The sequence below is a fragment of the Festucalex cinctus genome, chromosome 5 (genome assembly GCF_051991245.1).
Source record: "Festucalex cinctus isolate MCC-2025b chromosome 5, RoL_Fcin_1.0, whole genome shotgun sequence".
Taxonomy (NCBI): Eukaryota; Metazoa; Chordata; class Actinopteri; order Syngnathiformes; family Syngnathidae; genus Festucalex; species Festucalex cinctus.
Genome location: NC_135415.1, coordinates 24,661,994 through 24,681,601, shown reverse-complemented (window position 1 = coordinate 24,681,601; position 19,608 = coordinate 24,661,994). Strand labels below are relative to the sequence as shown.

General features: G+C 38.9%; 3 protein-coding genes across 8 annotated transcripts in view; 1 reads left to right on the top strand and 2 right to left on the bottom strand.

The window, feature by feature from the left end:
• Positions 1 to 157: 157 nt before the first annotated feature.
• gkap1 (G kinase anchoring protein 1) lies at positions 158 to 6,195 on the bottom strand. Of its 3 annotated transcripts, none has more exons than XM_077520937.1 (12): positions 6,027 to 6,195; positions 5,547 to 5,795; positions 4,697 to 4,846; positions 4,556 to 4,633; positions 3,669 to 3,807; positions 3,565 to 3,593; positions 2,243 to 2,395; positions 2,083 to 2,169; positions 1,931 to 1,994; positions 1,155 to 1,225; positions 769 to 846; positions 158 to 456 (listed from the first exon to the last, which is right to left on the bottom strand). In XM_077520937.1, the coding sequence occupies exons 2-12, from the start codon at positions 5,778 to 5,780 to the stop codon at positions 418 to 420; spliced, it is 1,122 nt and encodes a 373-aa protein (XP_077377063.1). In that variant the 5' UTR covers positions 5,781 to 5,795; positions 6,027 to 6,195; the 3' UTR covers positions 158 to 417. The 3 variants fall into 3 exon arrangements, with proteins under 3 accessions (XP_077377063.1, XP_077377065.1, XP_077377064.1); XM_077520939.1 differs by having other exon boundaries at positions 2,243 to 2,392; XM_077520938.1 differs by having other exon boundaries at positions 3,669 to 3,804.
• Positions 5,556 to 19,608, top strand: part of frmd3 (FERM domain containing 3) — a 53,585-nt gene continuing 39,532 nt past the window's right edge. Inside the window, exons 1-2 of one of the 2 annotated variants that reach the window (XM_077520935.1) lie at positions 5,556 to 5,822; positions 12,256 to 12,486. In XM_077520935.1, coding sequence (XP_077377061.1) covers positions 12,376 to 12,486 — 111 coding nt within the window. In that variant the 5' untranslated portion in view covers positions 5,556 to 5,822; positions 12,256 to 12,375. Of the gene's footprint in view, positions 5,823 to 12,236; positions 12,487 to 19,608 lie in introns of those variants that run through there. The other variant, XM_077520936.1, reaches the window with a different exon arrangement.
• On the bottom strand, positions 6,714 to 11,118 carry LOC144019153 (putative gluconokinase). Of its 3 annotated transcripts, none has more exons than XM_077522011.1 (7): positions 11,058 to 11,118; positions 10,858 to 10,945; positions 10,715 to 10,756; positions 10,262 to 10,292; positions 10,075 to 10,161; positions 8,962 to 9,005; positions 6,714 to 7,714 (listed from the first exon to the last, which is right to left on the bottom strand). In XM_077522011.1, the coding sequence occupies exons 3-7, from the start codon at positions 10,750 to 10,752 to the stop codon at positions 7,351 to 7,353; spliced, it is 564 nt and encodes a 187-aa protein (XP_077378137.1). In that variant the 5' UTR covers positions 10,753 to 10,756; positions 10,858 to 10,945; positions 11,058 to 11,118; the 3' UTR covers positions 6,714 to 7,350. The 3 variants fall into 3 exon arrangements, with proteins under 3 accessions (XP_077378137.1, XP_077378139.1, XP_077378138.1); XM_077522013.1 differs by having other exon boundaries at positions 10,715 to 10,753; positions 11,058 to 11,113; XM_077522012.1 differs by having other exon boundaries at positions 10,715 to 10,753; positions 10,858 to 11,104.

The following is a 19,608-nucleotide window of genomic DNA, read 5'->3' as shown; positions in this document are numbered from 1 at the left end:
TACACTCTGGGGAAAAGCCCTAATAGACATCTTGTCCTCTCTGCACTTGAGAAAACAAATACTATTTTTTTTTATGTCAGAATCTGTGCTTGTGTATGTGTTAATTGTTAAGAAAACACATAATTTAAATATTCAAACTCAAAGCAACCACTTTTTTTTCACTGAAAAAGTATTTTATTGACTGAACAGTGGACAAACTAGAAACATTTCTCAACAAGTCTGTCAGACATTTTGGCATTTTGAAGAAACAGGCACTCCTGTTGCTATGAACATGTGCCTGTAGGGGGCAGCACTGAACCATTTGTGTGTGTGTAAGAGAGGCATGCATTACAACATGCTGTCAGTCCAACATAAAAAAACAACAAAATAACATGTTTATTCGCTAGCATGTTGTCGTTGGGACTTCAAATGATGCCATCAGAGATCCTCTGAACTTTTCTTCCCTCTTTTGTTACCCTGGAAACCACAAAAGCACAAAGGATAAGTCACATTTAAACTATGACAAGTTGAAAAATAATACAAGACTGAAATAAAGTCAAACTGCTCATCCTTTGAAACTGCCTGATACATAATAGAGATCCATGCTAATCCTCAACCATAAATACTCGCAACATTCGATGCAAAGTTAGCATCTGCTTTTGGAGGGTTCCGCTGTATACCATTGGGGGAAATTCCACTGTATTAACGATAATGACAACGGAGACTCACCTGTTTGTCATCTTGAATATACAGCTGTTTAGAGAAAATAGAGCGGAAAAATAAAGTTACCTGATGTTTGGGCTGCTCAGACTGCAGACATTTGACTTTAGATCGTTCTTGTTCCAGAGCAGTGTGTAGTAAGGTCACCTACAAAAAAAAATAAAGGAAATAATGGTGAATTGTTCACATTCAAATAAAAATCTCATAGTACAACAGCAAAAAAGTCACAGAAAGTTAAGGTGTATAATACACACGAACGACAAAAATTCTCAATTTAAGTCTCGGCCATCTTGATTGTGGCTCATTTGGGAAAATTCACTAGTAGGATGTGGCAGCTTCAACCCAAAATGGCCGTCTTTCAATTTCACACATTTGAGACTTTGATTTCTGTTCTACCAGACACGAGTTTTGGGCCTAATAATGTCATTGAAATTGAAAAAGAAGTGCAACCCAACCTGTGATGAGAGCTCCTCTTTGATATGCAGCAGCTCCTGCACTTGCTGCAAGATTTCTGCTTTGTCTTTCACTACACAAAAACAAAACAAAATACTCATCAAAAGCGTATTCAAAACAACCAAACTACTATGCCCCTCCCCCGCTAGCTTAACTCATTCACTCCCAACCATTTTCCCTTAAGTGTTTTCCTGGATTTTGACTGATTTTTCAAGGCCTGTGAAATATTATGTTCTATAGCTATAAAAATATGGAACATACCAAAAGAGAGATTAGAGTCTCTTATATTATCAGGGGGAAAAAAAAAGTATATTCCTATCCGTTTCCACTGTGCAGCAATTAGCAAAAGAAAATGGCTAAGTTTCATCGTTTTTCACAATTCTGCTTAGAACTGTGGGAAAACTGTGGGAGTTTTAACATGGCCTGGTTGATCTCTTATACTCTGCTGCCACTCAACCATTTTCTGCAGTAGAGAGACTGCATAAAAGCCTTCTCTATGGTCTGGCATAAACCCCCCCCGACAAAAAACGTATAAATACGTCTTTGGGACACTTAAAACATTTAAAATATGACATATTTATACGTTTTTGGGAGCTAATGAGTTAATGCTAACATATAATAGAAAATCCAATTCATGTGCTAACAGTTAGCATGAATATTTGCACTTTGATGAGACCAACACATGTAGACAGATCAAGCAACCACGATTGGCAGGCAACCTGACCTTCGACCCCAATAAGTAGCTCAGCCCCATAGACAAGGTAATGGTCAGACTCACTCTCTCCTTGCTGAAGCATCTTGAGAAGCTGCCCGTTTCTTGCTTTCACCTCTTTGTATTTGACCTGCAACACACGATGCCAGTTGTCAGCGCGTCTCCATTGTCAGCCACACCGTCCGAGGCATTCGGGGGGCTTGGGGGGGCGGGCCCACCTCCCACTGTGCGATGGTCTTCTTCAGCTCACGGATCTCCAGGTCCTTCTTCTCCAGATCGTACTTCAGCTGCTCGGCACGAGGGTCCTGCAGCAGAAGAGAGGGGTTGTAGTACTTGAGTATTTCTTTCTTGACAAGCTTTTGCAGTGTGCACACTGACTGGCTCGTGTTCCGCCGAGGCGTCGCCGTCGGCTCTGCCGTTGTACTGCTTGCGTCTCTTCTCCCGCTGGACTATTTGGTTGACGTCGTCCTCCAGCTTGTTAAAGAAACGCTCGTCCTGGCCCAGTCGCAGAGCCGAGTTGGCCGCTTCCTGCTGCGGGAGAGGAACATCGTGAACGTGCTACATAGAGCTCCTGTGAAACGTTAATATTATATCTGATGATGCGTGATAATGTTGGTGGGCCAAGTATGCTGCTCAGGAGCCACATTTCCGTTTTCAACTGGACAGATGGGCCAGGTTTTGCGGAGATTAGGGTAAATAAATCAAACATGTCATTTTTAGTTATATTCCGTATTTGTTAACCAATTATTATAAAAATTATAATTATTATATTAATAATATAATATTTAAATATATAAAAATAAATAAATATAAAGGTTAAATGTAAACTTACATATTTTATTCATAATAAATTATCCAATTATGTAATACAAAATGTCAAATGTACTGCACAATGTTTTATTTCCCTATCTACAATAACCAATTTAATAAAACTTTTAAATGTGCTGTGTATGTAAAATGGTTTATTTTACTATATATAAAAATTACACATCTTAAAAGTGCTGTACAGTGCAGTATGACTTTATTTACATACAATTACTTAATAAAATTAATATGCACTGTGTATGACTTTTTTAAATTATTTATGATAAATTAATTAACCAATAATTTAGTAACATTTAAAATAAAATTAAACATTTAAAACTGATTAGCTAAAAAGTTTTCTTCTCTTACAACAAATTAACCAATTATTTAATGAGCTAAATGTATTTAAATACATTTTAATTGACCATATTTTATGGGCAAAAACAGTTACCTCATTCAAACCCAAAAACGTGTAAAAACGGTTTTTAAATACTTTGTCCTTCACTCCCAATAACGTGTTTAACCGTTTTAAAAAAAAATATATATATTTTTTTATTTTTTATGTTTTAATGCAAGAGCATACAGAAGATACAGCTTCTGACATGAAGAAGTGGCTTAAAGCAATAGTATTATTTTAAAAAACAGCCAGAAGGTGGAAGCAAAGTACAAGAGATCAGACAGGTTACTTGCATGGGGCTTGCAAAACCAGTCAAAATCCAGTAAAACAGTCGGGAGCGAAGTGGGACGCTTCAGTGAAAATGGCTGGGAGTGAATGAGTTAAATGAATGCAGCAAATAATAGCAGATGCTTGATCATATACATGCCAAGTAGGTCAGAATAAGTAACGAAAGGGGCCCTACATGCCCCGCGTGCCAAGTATTGCGTGAGACACTCACCTCTTTCTCCTGTCTCCGGTGCGCATGTTCTACAAAGAGCAACAGGAAGTCAATGACGCACATTTCAAGCATTCTCGTTGGTCTGATGTTGGAGCTTGTCTGACCTGCTCTGCCTTCAGCCTGGAAGTCCTGCAGTGAGACCGTCTTTTTGTCTTTGGCCTGCGGGTTCTTCTTCTTCTTCTCCTTGCCGCCGCCATCTTTGCGAGACTTTGGCGAGGACGCGTTGTTGTTGCTGCCTCCCTGCTGGAACAGGTCAGATGGTGAATACTAGGGGTGTGAATTGCCTCGTACCTGACGATTCGATTCGTATCACGATTCACAGGTCACGATTCGATTCGATACCGATTAATCCCGCTACGAATTTATAAGTCGATTGTTGCGATTTTTTTTCATTCAAATTTAGAAAATACTAATCAGTAAGCTTGTAGAGTGTAAGATTTATATGAAAATGTATTATTTATTTATCTGAAATTTCAGTCTTATAGAGGTTGTAATCTGTTTCATGTTTGAACAGCATTAAAATAAAATATTAAGGCTTAATGTTCCGTTCATATAACATTCTTCCATGCTCAAGGTGTGAATCCTAACCCGAAGTCAGACGTTTTGTTAAATATTTTTCCATTAAAAATGGAAGTTTAAAAATCGATTCACACACAAAAAAAAAAAAAAAAAAAAAAAAAAAAAGGCAATGATGATAAGACGTTGAATCGGTAAGACTACCGAATGAACAATTCTGAGCTCTTAAAAAAAAAAAAAAAAAAACGATTTTTTTTTTTTATTGAATCGATTCGAGAATCGCGCGATGTAGTATCGCGATATATCGCCGAATCGATTTTTTTTAACACCCCTAGTGAATACTAATAGCAAAATGCTCTTGCAAACATCTAGATAAGTAATATACAGTGGTTAGCTTATTTTGTTTGAGTTAATTTCTATTATTTCCCAAGTGACTAAGTAATATATAAAGGTAGTGACTGTTTGTTGGAAGTACCTGTTTCTTTTGTTCGTACTCCAGTTTGCTCATAATCAAGGCTTTCTCCAAATCCGCCTCGTACATCTCAGATGTCATCTGCGGTGAGAAAGAGGACACGTTTTCATCATGCTACACGCGCTAGGCCTGATTTTCTTTTACCTGCTCGTCCCTCTGCTTCCACTGCTGCCAGCCCTGCTGTGACGACGGCGTAGGGGCAGTGAGGAGCTCGCTGGCTATTCCCGAAAGCGTCATGCAGGGCGGCGGGCCCTGGGACTTCTGCGGGATCTTCTTGAAGGCCAGATTGCGAAGCTGAAAAGGAGACAACTCCGTTATTGGCGTTACTTGGGTTCAAGGACGTGAAGGTGCCATGTTTATTGCCTATTCACAAGTCATCTCAATGCACTTTTTTCATATGGAACTGTGTGAATTTTGTTTTTCTATGTGCCACATCACCTGCGAACCTAATGAGGACAAGCGCTATAAGAAATGAATGGGTGTAATTTCACATTTTCTCTACCCAGAACTTGGTAGCTAGACCAGTTGAAAATGCAGAGCCACTATTAGGCCATTTTCTTGTTTAAGGTATTTCTGTTTCTGTTCTCTGTTTGATATGTATTTATACATTAATAATAATAAATAAACAAATGATTGGTTTATTTTATGTTGGTATTGTGGTCGGCCTAGATGACATTCAGTTTCCCACTTAGTATCTTGTGTAAATCAGTCCCAGGCTGATCGTGTTGCTGAATTTGCTAACATTAGATTTAAACATGACAGGCTTCTCTTTGGGTTTCTGTGTGGCCAGTAGGGAGATTTGCTGAATTTACCAAATATTGCTGTACTTCAAAGATTTGCCTGCAAGTTTGCAAACCAGCTGTCTCATTTGACGGCCTTGATCATTGCGTGTTGCAATCTAACAAGTCTCACATATAGCTTTACAAGGGTATTCACAATTTAACATTATCAAACACCTGAGACCCTCTCTCTCTCCCATCCCCCACATTCTTACCTCGTTGGCTTCATTTTGCTGCTGTTCCTTCTTTTTCTTCTTCTTGTCCTTCTTCTTGTCGTTTCCCTGAGGTGCTTTCCCCGCTGTGGACTTTTCCGGACGCTGCTTCCCCGAACGGGCTTTGTTGGCCGTCTTCCCGACCTCAGAAGTATCCGTGTCGGAGTCCGAGTCGATCTGAAGCAGGGCGAAGCGCGACGCGGTGGTGGGGACCATGATGGTTGTTGTCGATGCCATTGAGGAAGTCGAATACTGATGAGGGGAAGAAGGAACAGTTCGGTGAGGATAATATTCAAGTTACTACTATTTTAATGTAACATTAAGACTAAATATTGGTCGTTTCGAGCGCAAAAAGCTATTTGACTGGCGGCTAGCTACGCATAGCATCTTCGATTCCACAAAAGCTAAAGCCGGCTTCTTTTTCTTCTCACTGCTCCTACAAGTACACAAATGACGACACACGACAATCAAAAAGCCACTTACGCTGTTTCTTCAAAATGCTCGGAGACTTATGTCGAAGAGTGGCAACGTTTGTTATCCAAAAGTTATCCAATTCTTACTTTCATCTGTTACAAGAGAAAGGGTTAGCTCTTCCTTGCTAGCTGCTAGTTGGTTTCGGTACGGAAACTCAACAGTGCCGAAAAGGATACAGTCGTTTTTTGTTTTTTTTTCTTTGTGACGTGAGCATTCTCACAATTGGCGTGCATATAAATCTTTAAATTCCAGAGAAAATCGCGATAATAATGATTATAATATGTTGAGTTGGGAGTTATTTGCGGGTTTTTTTTAACTTGATAAGCTAATAGCCTTTATATTATGATCTATTTGCAAAATATGTATTTGCACCCTAATTTTATTTATTTTACATGATGTATTAATTATTTTTTGTTGAAGATTTATTACTTAAGTCTAATACGTTTGAAAAATGTTGAATTTTAAATATTTACATGCAGTACATTTTAATTGAATAATTATTTAAGTACATCCCTTACTCCCTCCCCCTTCCCCCCTAAGTGCAGTGTCATGTGCATATAGTTTTATGCTATTTTAGGGAATAAAACCTAATTCAATTTTTTTTTTTTTTTTTATGAACACTTAGGCCTACTATGTGACTGTATGGTGCTTACAGTATACAGTATTTTGTGTGCGGTTTTTTTTATTTTATTTTTTTATGTTAGTACTCATTGAGAACAACGGCAACATTTCCGCATGTACAATGAATGCATTTTGGTGTAATAATATTTTATATTATTGTAACTCAATAATGCCAATTTCCCCATACAAGTTGCATCTTATTGCATGTTAGGTACGTAATTTAATTTAATTAACAGCTATGGTAAGAAATGAACAGGTGTCTTACTGGAACAACCTTATTCCACCTTGTAATGCTCTCCAGCAAACACTAGAGAGCATACATGCTCCAGTTGATCAGTTGCATTTTCAATACAAATAAGCATCAAAATTTATAAACGTCATTTCACTTTCTTTTTTTCTAATTTACACTTAATGGCCAAAAATTTAATTTCAGACACAATGTGTGCGTGTGATCCACTTGACAAGCAGCATGTATGCTCTGTGATTTTCAGTATTGTGCAGGAGTGCGCGTTGTGTTTCCAGTGTCTGGTGGTATGGAGATATGAGTGTGGCCTTAGGATAAAAGTTATGTGGAATACAGTTTGATTGCCGATAGGAGGTTTCTCAAGAGTCAGTGGAGTCAGTGTGTGTCTGAATAGAAATAAGTTGATCACAATATTAGGTACAAGTCACATCAACAGTAGTGAGATCCATTTTGATGGCTCTTCAACCTTCACTTTGGAGACTTGAAGCTGCCGAGGTGCTTCTCCACCTCCACAGCCATGTCAGGGATGCTCTTCTTTACATCCAGACGTAAAACGTTCTCCTCCTGCTCTTCCGCGGGGATCTCCAGGACATCAAACTGGGAATCCAGAAGGTCTGCCTTCATGAAATGTCCCCTGCGGGCCACCATCCTCTGGCGGATGACCTGATAGTCTCCGTGCAGGAAGACAAAGAAGACACCGGGAAGGGAGTGAGGAAGTGGAGAGGAGGAGGTGGAGGTGGGGAGGGCTTTGGAGCCGTGGAGGAGGATGAGTCTGTAGAGGCGTTTGAGGGCAGAGCAGGCCACCAGTGCATCGGAGTTGGAACCTCTTGCTCTGTGATGGAGGAAATACATTTTGGATCAAAATCTTTGAGTTAATTGAATGAATCCTGTCAAATAAGCGTTACAAAAAGTCAAAGCAGAGTACTTTGAAGCTTGCTGAACTGAGGTCCTCAAATCAAATGTTGCCACTTTAACTTTCTCTAATGTTGCGCAGTGTACAACTTCATTGGACGTCAGCGTCCCACTGTTCTGTCTTAATATGCAAATCTGGTGGTGTCCTACATAACGTTTGCACTTTCTGTTTATAGTGTAACTGATGGCATTATATGATAAAACAAGCAACAATTCTAATTTGTAATAGCAGATTTACAATACTCTCTAAAATGCAACCATTTTCTAACCTGACAACCAGCCTAATAAAGAGCCAAAATTGCACATTTATTCACAAAGGCTGCACACTGTTTGCAGGAGGTGTTAAAGTGGTGCAGACTGCCGTATTTAAAAGAGGCTTTTGCGCTTTCGATAGCACTGATGGATTTCACCATGGAAAACTTGGGAGAGCACGCAAGCGCGAAATGAAGTTTCAGGTGTCGGAAATTGAAGTGTTTGGGGAAGAGGCAAACAAACATTACTGAGAAACATAAAAAAAAAAAATATCCAGCCAACAATTGCTTAAAAGGCATCTTTTGTTTGATTTTACTCATGCTAAATGTGTGGCAATTGGATGCATATGCCACTTCTGCATAACATTGCATTTAAAATTTGGGACACTTCAAATTACTGTTGAAATGACACAGACCAATTCCAGTTGAAAGGAGTTGTGTCATATGGCATGACTCCTTCTTGTGACTGCCTTCAAGTCATCCATTAGATGATTCAGAAGATTTAAAAAAAAAAAAAAAAAAAAAAAAAAAAAAAAAAGGTATTTGAATATTTGTGTACCCCTTACAGAACATGCAAAATGAACTTTCTGGCAATTTTACCAGGTCGCCATGCGCAAACCTTCAGTAATTCAGACCCAGGAGAGGAAAGGTGCATAAAAGTGAGAGATGAACAACAGAATGGGAGGAGGAGGGAAGACGATTGGACTAAAAGTCTTTGATGTTAGAGGCGATATGGTGGCACACTTTCAGCTAATTTCCTTTTCCTCGGCCTCGTTCCCTCTGGTTCTTCCCAATCCATCCCCCAAAAAAATTGAAAAATGGTTTTGATCTTTCGATGACAATTTCATGCTTTTGATTACTAAAACCCCTTCATCATCGTGCATGCGTGCGTGCGTGTGCGCCAGTTTAGTCACACCTTTCAATGACGTCATGTAGTCTCAGAAGCCAAGGAAATCTATCCTGAAGAGATAAGTGAGAACATCATGACTTATTATGTTGGATCCATCCATCCATCCATCCAACTGTACCGCTTGGATGTTTGCATGAAAGACATTTAAATAGTCCACAAGTTGCTCATTTAAGCATTCCAGGTTAATTACATAGTCACATAAATAAAACATATCCAATGATAATTATTGTTATTTCTTATTAAAAGACAAACAAAAATAATAAAGGAATTTTTGGGGACTATGAAATGTGCTATAAATAGATATGATAGTAAAAATAATAATTACAACATTCATCCCGAAATTACGGAAATAAAATATGCTTGCATAATATAATATAAAATGATGATAATACTAATATAGTGAGTTAGTGTTTTAATTTTTAAAATGATCTATTTATATTAAATTTTAACAACTGTTCATTTATTTCCACAGTAATATAATAATTTAATCATATTACAACCATCAACCAACCACCTTATTGAGAAAACGTCACAAAAAGCCATAGAAAAAGCAAAATGGACAGAACACAGCGTGATTACGCTTAGAATACCCGCTGAAGTGAGGTCTCACATTCTGAATGGTACGATCTCAGGTTGCAGTCTATTTAGTCATTCTAAATTGGAGTCACATGTTTGTCATGCGGTCAATAGAAAACTGAAAACAGATAAGAGGAAACACATTTTGTTCCATGTTCACCTCAAAGAACGCTCACCTTGTGGTCCGCGGCCAAGTGTGATAGTGACACATGAAAGCCTGACACTCATCCAACATGTTGCCATAAACTGGCTGATCATTTGTTCGGTTGTTTGAAAAATAGAGCCAGAGCAGCAGAGGTGTGATTGAAGTTTACCAGGGGCAGCCATGGCACATTGCTAATTACATTGTCAATGTTGCCAAATTGGGGACTGGTGGAAAAAGTACTATAATTGATGGCCTCAGAATTTGTTGTTTCTATTAATTGTTCATGCATTAGTAACAACGAAATGCAGCACAAACGTGATATTGTCCCAACCCTATCGAATATGAATAAAAAAAATTAAAAAAAACAAGACAATGACTCAGTTCAATTTCCAACTGACCTGGTCGGTGAGTGCTTCTCCACGAGCCATCTTGGCCACATTCTCCTCAGGGTGGAAACTGTCGCCTTCGTGCAGAGGCCACCTCAGCTGATACATATGTAAACACGCACACACGCACACAAAGTTCAGGAGATGACGTGGTCAAACATCACCTGTCATTTAGCGCTGGAGTGATGGATTTAATCACCTTTTCTGATAGGAAGGCCCCCAAAGAACTTCTGCATGAGAAACACAACACATCATGTTCTATCTACGGTATCGTATGCACCGCAAAAGGCGTACAAAGTTTTGGTGGTTCAAACTGCTGTGAGCACATGGTGGAATTCTTCCACTGGAAGACCTCAATTCTACAAGCATTGAAGGACTAACTGGTTGAGCCCTTTTGGCTTTTAGACCAGAAAAAAAAATGTTTGATGATAAAGATCAAATTAAGTGAAATATTTTGTATGTTTTGTACATTTGTTACACAAAGCTATTATTTGTCACTGTTAATTTTATGGATTTTAACGTTATAAATCATTATTTAGATAAATGAACTGAATCAATACTACTACTTTTACACCACTATATGTACAGTACTTCTACTCGTGTTCAACTCAATCGTGGGTCGTTACTATTGCCACCTATGACAAAAACATACTTGCCACAGCCTGACACTCCCATGATGATGTAGATCATCCTGCTGGAGCAAAAGTGAAAACACGTGCACACCTTTTAACATACAGAGACGATATTTACATATCGTTTACATCAACATAATATTTAGGCGAAATTTGTGAGTACCCTTCTCAATGGTGCAGGACAGGTGTACCTAATGTTGTGTCCGGTGAGTGTGTTAGCGAAATGTAACACCTCACGCCTGACATTTTCGCTACATTTTACAACACAAAAGCACCATTTGTAAGCACATTTCAAAGTGTTATCACTCAAATATAATCAAAGAGTGGACAGACAGGTCAACTCGTATCGGCAAGTGCACAGACCTGCTGCACCATTTGCGATGATTGCGTCGTCAATGGAACGTCCGCAGGTGCGTACTACGTCATCACGTTTTAAAATTAAAGGGACAGTGTACACATTTAAAAACAGACGCGCAACATTGTTTTTATTCATGTGTATGTCTTTAATCTATTATGTATCCGTAATTGTTGACTTTTTCCTCACAAATTAAATGTAAACATATAAACACTGTAGTTTTCACATAACGGGGGCTAATAACTAAATAAATATAATTCTATAATTCTGTCAACACCCGCCTCAAGTAAACAGGACAATATCATTGCATTGTCTCATCAACATAGCCTACATTTCAATAAAACTACGAGTTTCCAATCCAAGAATTATAATTAAATATTTGTTCTAATTAAAAATAATAATAATTTATAATAATAATAATAATAAATACCTTGTCGTGATGTTATAATCTTTTGTTGTGAATAGCCAAGACAAATGTGATAATTTTTAAAAATTACTGAAATAGTAAAATAATACTGTATAATTGGAATAAAATAATACTGTATTATTGGAATAATCTGAATTGTCTCCTCATATATTATATTATTCTGGTGAAAATAATTGTGCTCCACACAGAATAATGTATTATTTTTTTTCTTGTAAAACATGATTTTATTCTCATAAATAATTGTCTCATAAAAATATAACATTGTTCTGGTTTAGTTATTAATTAGTAACAGTAATTCTAATGGTACAAATATAAATAAAAGATAATGCTGTAATTAAATAACATCTATTCTCCTAAAAATACGGCATACCTCTCGTAACTTTTTTCTCCAAGAATAATTTAAATTAAATACATAAATAAATACATAAATAAATACATACATAAATAAGATGTATTCTTTTAACATTCCCCCCTTCTTAAAACAACAACAACAACAACAACAACAACAAAACGCTAAAGTCCATTTGTGGCCAGTTTGGCCATTTTTTCCTGACTACGTTAATGTGACATCACAAACTCCTGATGACATCATGTTGTGTGCAGGGGCCCTTTAAATTGGATCAACGGAGAGAAAGTGGTGAGTGAGAGAGGCAGAGAGAGGGAGAGAGAGAGAGAGAGAGAGAGAGAGAGAGAGAGAGAGAGAGAGAGAGAGAGAGAGAGAGAGAGAGAGAGAGAGAGAGAGAGAGAGAGAGACTGACTCCATGCTGTCTGTGCCGCAGCTGAGGGCTGCAGACATGCTCCATCCGTCCATCCTCCTCCTGCATCCGTCCATTCGCGCATCCCAGCCTCAGATGCGCTGACATGCCGCGTGGAGCTTCGCGTCAGAGCCTCACACGAGGATGAAAATGCTCCGCTTCCGCAGCCCCAGCATCCGCTCCCTGGAGAACCACCAGGAGATCCTGTGCACCATCCGCCTGCTGGACGACTCTGAGATCTCCTGCAGCATCCAGGTAGGGGAGGCATCGTTGCAATAGCAGATTGAGAGCTACAGTAGAAAAAGCTTTTGCACACATGCTCAATGCGTGCCGGTGTAGTTTTACATAACGTGTTGTTTGTCTCTGGTGCAGCGACATGCACAGCCTCAAAAATGCATAATTACATCAAATTAGCACCAAATGGCAGAACTATAATTTATGTATATGTGCTTGAATGCATGTGTGGAGAGAGAAGTTGGGTAGGAAGTTTGCCTAAAGCGCAGCAAAGATGATGGAGCTCCATGGGTGTGGTGGAGGCGGTGTTGATCGTGATCAGGCTTTTTAATACTTTTGTGTGTTATAATTATGTCATCAGTCAAAGTGCAAAAGTCGGCATGTGCAGATGATGCTTTATTGTTGAATTACAATATCCTTGACACTCGGACAAATAAATAAATAAATAAAGACGAGTATAATAAAGGATGCCAGCAAATCAGGGACCGTATACAGAGAGAGAGAAAAATAAGCTTTTTTAAAGGGTGATTTTTGGGAGGACGTATTTTACAAGGTGGGTGCAAAGCCTTCACAGGATTTTACGGTAAACTAAAAACTAAAGTTTGTCGCTTCATCTACAAACAAATAAAATCCTGTCAGCCCCCTGCTGTGAATTCTGTTGAGCTCTGAGATACAGCTGCTACCAGAAGCAGAGAAGTTGAAAAACTGCCACATTTAATTATAGCACACGTGCATTCAAATGCAATGACCAATAACCTAACACCACATCACATATATTACATATTTCCTGGGTCAAAATGTGGCCATCATAAAAAGATCAATTAAGTGTACAGACAATTGTTAACATAACACTTAGTAGTTATGCATTTTTACATTGTCGTCATTTATACAACTATGAATATTAAGATGTAAAAACAACACACAATGAGTTTCTGATTGTGTAATGTATGAGGTGATGTACTCATATCACAGATCCGTCACACTTGTAAAAACAAGCACTTTAACGCCTTGAAAACCACCAAGGCACGAGATTGGCTTGGATCGGAATAGTTGAGTGTCTGGAGCAGGGGTGGCAAACTGCGGTCCTCGAGGGCCGGAATCCGTCAGGTTTTATAGATTTCCCTACTTGAAGTGCAGCTGATTCCAATTAACAGGCTCGTTATCAGGCTTCTGCAGATCTTGCTGATGAGCTGATCATGAATCAGCTGTGTTGAAGAAGAGAAATATCCAAAACCTGCAGGAGTGCGGTCCTTGAGGACCGAATCTCGCCACCCCTGGCTGGAGTGTCTGCCCACCCATCAAGTCAGCAAATAAATTCTTGGTTATCTGACTATGGTCTAATTATCCATAGATGGCTTTTTCATGTTAACTACTCATTATCTGGAAGACTCTCCAAAATTCTGTAGTAAAACCACCAAATTCTCTACATTTGATGCTAGTTGCTTTTTTGAAAAATAGTTACCACTTGCCAGGCACCGGAAAGTTGGCAAGAAAATGAGTAGAATCTACTCGTTTTTGTCCCAGCGTCCTAGCTCGGCCCCTGGTCCTCATGGTAAGGTGTCTAAGAGAAAGTCTCCCCTCAAAACTGAACCAACTTGAACCAGTGTTTAACAAGTAGGGATGTAATAACGGTAATATCGTGATATTGCAATATTAAAACTGTCACAAAATATTGTCATCGTAATGTCACAATATTAAAAGCGGCACAGCTGTTAAAAAAAAGTCAAATTGATTTCCATTTGTGCATTTCTAGCATCCTCTGGTGGCTAGTTTTTTTTTTTTTAGTGCAGTTTAATTTTGACAAGGCATGTTTTGGCCCTTCTATGTTTAAAATCCATGCATCCATCTGACACAAAGGAAACAGACTTAGCTAACTGCTTTTCTTTTCTTTTCTTTTCTTTTCTTTTCTTTTCTTTTCTTTTCTTTTCTTTTCTTTTCTTTTCTTTTCTTTTCTTTTCTTTTCTTTTCTTTTCTTTTCTTTTCTTTTCTTTTCTTTTCTTTTCTTTTCTTTTCAGAAGAGTTTTCATAATGGCTTTATGCTGTGTGCTTGTTCTGTGCACCGCCGTGCATATTTCATGACCTCCTAAGTCACTCACAACAGCAGCAGCGCTTCTCTTTCTTGTCGCTTGTTTAATTTCTCCTTTCTTTCTGTAATGTGGGTCAGTCGGTGCACACGTTGCAAATGCCATGCTGAAATGTTGTGTGGTATAAAAGTGGAATTTAATGTTGGTGTTTGACTCCTTTATTGCATAAAACACTATCTGTGCGTGTGCAGTGGGATTTAGTGGTGTCGAATTGCACTTTATCACGCCAGGAACTGTTCCTATTAGTGATGCAACACAACATTGCGGATTGGCCCCAGCATGTCAGAATCGACTGGAATCGTCGACAAAGACGCAGTCGTCCTTGTGACGTAAGATCATTTCATACTCATCTCATTGACACCATGCCTCAGTGTCCACAAATAGACTGTAATAGGTGCTGCTGTTTTGGTTAGCAACAGAGTTCAAAATTGACTCAATACGCGGTTGGCATCACCTCCTCCTTGTGGATGATGCATGCTCCCCTTTTTCAACCTGTCTTTATTCCATCCTTTTCATCCTGTTTAACCTCCCATATCACATTTTCTCACATTGTCTCTCTCTCGCTCTCTCTCGCTACCTATCTTTTTTTCCTTCTCTCAGCCTCACTCCCCTGGTGTGTCTGTGACACATCATGTATAATTAAACGAGATCAGTGTTCCTCATGCGGCTGACACCCGTCAGCTGTCGGCGATGCTTTTGTGTGGCGAGTGTGTCTGAGTGAGGGGTAGATAAGAAATGCATGGTTATTGATGACCACAATGTACCCTAGCAGGGTAAATTTATGCCCGAGCATTTTTGGAGAAATGTGATCATGACACTTGCAATTGTGCAACTTACAGGTTGATTCCGAGTTGGTCTGGTGCGTTGTTGATACAATTAAAAAAAAAAAAAAAAAAAAAAAAAGTATTTGACCACACTGAAAAGAAAAAAAAATATGCAAAAAGTTTTGTATTTTGAGAATACAGTCATGTCATTGTAGTGAATAAATTAGATTACATAAAAGGTGGATTCTTAAGTGTAAATATGGAAAATTATTTCACACATATTTATGCTCAAATATTAGTGTATGCATAATATGCCATTCTGTGGGTTTAGGGTCGCAGTGAAGTGAAAATCTTAGGTTGGAAAAGTTGTAATATTATGATAACTGGCAACCAGTCCAGGGTGTACCCCGCCTACTGCCCAAAGCCAGCTGAGATGGGCTCCAGCACCCCTCCGCGACCCTTGTGAGGAACAAGCGGTTCAGAAAATGGATGGATGGATATTTACCAGTACATTTTGGAAATAACGTATTTTTAAGAGCAAAGATTGAGTCTTTATACAAATGTGAATACAACCAACTTTTCTGTGTGAAATGATAACTTTATTATGTATTTCAAGGATAATAATAATAAAAAAAAAAAAAGATGAATGAAAAGTTGCAATACCGAAAAATAGCTTACAATGTGTACACTTTCCCGCATCATTTGCCTTGATGAGACCTGTGTGTGTTCCAAAGATAGCATAGAGAGACGCACTTCTCGGAATTGTTTGGAGAAAGTTAAAAATAGCTGGACTGTTTCTATTCCCGTCCTACTCGCCCGCCGTCTCTTTGATGCTCATCAAATCAAGAGTCATAATCTATTTTCCGACTTTGTCTTTTTGCAGGGCGTTTGCAATATCAAGGCAGGGGAAATGGGCTACACAGTAGGAGGTTGGGAAGGCAATTTACTGTAGATGTCATATACAGTTATGAATACATTCAGAGACCTAAAAAAAAAAAAAAAAAAACTTTTTTGGTATTTTGACCATTTTTTCCTTTTCTGCAAGTTAGGTGCTCTAAATGACAATATTTGAATTAGGATTTTCAGAGTTATGTTTTCAGGAGTTTATAGAATAGAACAAAATTTTTCTTTCAGGCCTTTCAGGTGTGGAAAATTGATTATTGATCCAAGAAAGAAGCATGAGATTAGCACCAAAAATTTGTCATGCACCTTGTTGATATTCAGGGTCTTCCTCAAGGACACCTCAGATGTTGAAGGTAATCACCGTGGTCATTGCAATTATCCTCACTGGCCACAGCATGACAGGAAATGAAAGTTTTCTCAAGCAGTGTCAAAGGAACTCGTGATTTTACCTTAGAAGGTGGAAAATTGACAAGTTGAATTTGTCCACTAATTGCACTAAAAAATAACATTAGGCGCTTTTCCACCACAGGAACTTTTGGAGAACTTTCTAGTTTACCTTTGTAACTTTCAGTTTGCCTGTTTTTCCACTAACAACAATTTCTGGGGTAATTAAATACCCCGGGAGCCATCCAAGTACTATCTCAGCAGGGTCTTTCTGAGCCAAGCAGGAACTTGGGGGTGGGCTGCAATGACCAAGGCTGGTTGGTTGGACAAATTTGGTGGCAGGGCTGGACTGGCCATCTGGCATAGAGGGCAGATGCCCAGCGGGCCGGCCTCTTTGGGGGCTGATGCAGTGCTTCTTTTTCTTGATTATTTTCCAACATTTTACCACAAGAGACTGGCCCACAACTTAGAAGGGCCAGTCCATTAATCCATTTTGAATATAGATAGCAAACAGAAACATCATCAATAAACATCAGACTGGCTGGGCTGGGCCGGTGGGCCAAAGTCAAAATGCCAGGGCCGATTTTTTTATTTTTTATTTTTTGTGCCAGTCCAGCCCTGTTTGGGGGGGTGTTGGGCTCATTAAACTCATAGGTCATCAAACTCATTTGAATTTAGAAATTTAGAATAAATTGCAAACATTTTTGTGTGTCAGGATGTGGTGTGAAATATTGGAATAGTCTGGGTACTCAACAAAAGCAATCCCAAAATATTTTCAGATTTAAAATGTTATATAAAAACATGGTTTGGTCACAATATGTCAGAGGACCTTAAATTTATAAATACTTGGTGTAAATGTGTCCTTGCTGCTACTACTGCTGTTATTGTCTATTACTAAAGTTGATATGTATGTTTATGTTTTATTCTTGGAATATATAATGTATTACCATTGTTGGTATGAACCATAAGAATGTGATATGTTACCTATGAAAACATCACCATTATTAGCACTTAATAATTCAGTTAATGGTATGCCATTATATTGTCTATATATTGATAAAACATTTTTAAGATAGAAATACTGTAACTTGCAGGAAGTACTGTATATTTGTATTTTTATAGATTAGAGATGGGGATGGGATTAAATAAGTTTTCTTCTTCCCACTCCCTTTCAGGCAGAATCAAATTTTCCTCTCTTTTCTCTTATTAATTATTATTATTATTATTATTATTATTATTATTATTATTATTATTATTATATTATGAAACTACAGTATGACTTTCTGCTGCTGTGTTCAACTGTACAATATTGCCTGAAATAAATGAAAATGATGATGATGATGATGATGATGATGATGAATTAATTACCGAGAACTCAAAGATGCTGTGGAAACACAATTGTAAATTAACTGCTGAAGTTTTACAACGAAGAACTCCCTTTACTCAGAACTCAAAGATCCTGGACTTGTTGGTGGAAAAGCAGCTATTGAGAAACGGCGGGAAAATGGTGACCATTACACAGAGTATCCAGCTGAAAAAGGCCTCTGACAGGCTAGGAAAGCAAAAACGTTTGAGGTTGTCGTTATCCTCCCCATGTTAATGTTGAGTTTAAATGGCAATGACACAAGAAAAAAAATGACTTGAATGCGGTGTAATAAAAAAAAAGTGCCATTCTCGCTCTTTCCATTTAAGTGCCGGACACATGTTCAAAAGGTGGAAAATGCCATCAATGTATCACACAAAGGCTGTTAACAAATATTGTGTCCATTTTTGCTTATACAAATACCCTTCGACTTTTATTCATGGATTTTTCCTTGAAATTTTTTGGTGTTCCACAAGCATGCTGTGGTGTGAAGATAAGAGAGCCGTGCAGCCACTCACAATAGTCACATTGCCACTACAATCTCAATCGCACTGCTCTGAGTGTGTGCGTGCGCAAGGGTGCGTGTGCGTGCGCGTGTGTGTGCGTGTGATGGCCAGCAGTGCAAGAGGGATGGATGGATCGCCATTAGAATGGAAACTAGCCCTGCCCCATAAACGGATAATTTATGGTTATAACTCTAAGCTTATTAGCCGGTGTGCCCAGCCATGAACTCACTCTCAGTGTGCATGCATTTGAAACCCCCCATCACCCCCTCCCCAACTCTGAATATGTGTGTGTGTCTCTTTTATTCCAAGTGATGATTAGGTCATTTACCCCTCCCACACAGGGACAAGGTTTCAGCACAGTCACAATGTCATGTGACAAAGACACCCCCAGAAGACAGCCAAGAGTGACCATATAGTCAATGGTGGACTACATAAAGCAACATATCCATCAAAAGTTTCTGTATGTCCATCCATGCATCCATCCATCCATCCATCCATGCATCCATCCATCCATCCATCCATGCTTCCATGCATCCATCCATCCATCCATCCATCCATCCATCCATCCATCCATCCATGCATCCATGCATCCATCCATGCATCCATCCATTCTTCCATGCATCCATGCATACATCCATCCATCCATGCATCCATCCATGCATCCATCCATCCATCCATGCATCCATCCATTCTTCCATGCATCCATGCATACATCCATCCATCCATGCATACATCCATGCTTCCATGCATCCATCCATCCATCCATCCATCCATCCATGCATCCATGCATCCATGCATCCATCCATGCATCCATCCATGCTTCCATGCATCCATCCATCCATCCATCCATCCATCCATCCATCCATCCATCCATCCATCCATGCATCCATCCATCCATCCATGCATCCATCCATGCTTCCATGCATCCATCCATCCATCCATGCATCCATCCATCCATCCATGCATCCATCCATGCTTCCATGCATCCATCCATCCATCCATCCATCCATCCATGCATCCATCCATCCATCCATCCATCCATCCATCCATCCATCCATGCATCCATCCATGCTTCCATGCATCCATCCATCCATCCATCCATCCATGCATCCATCCATCCATCCATGCATCCATCCATG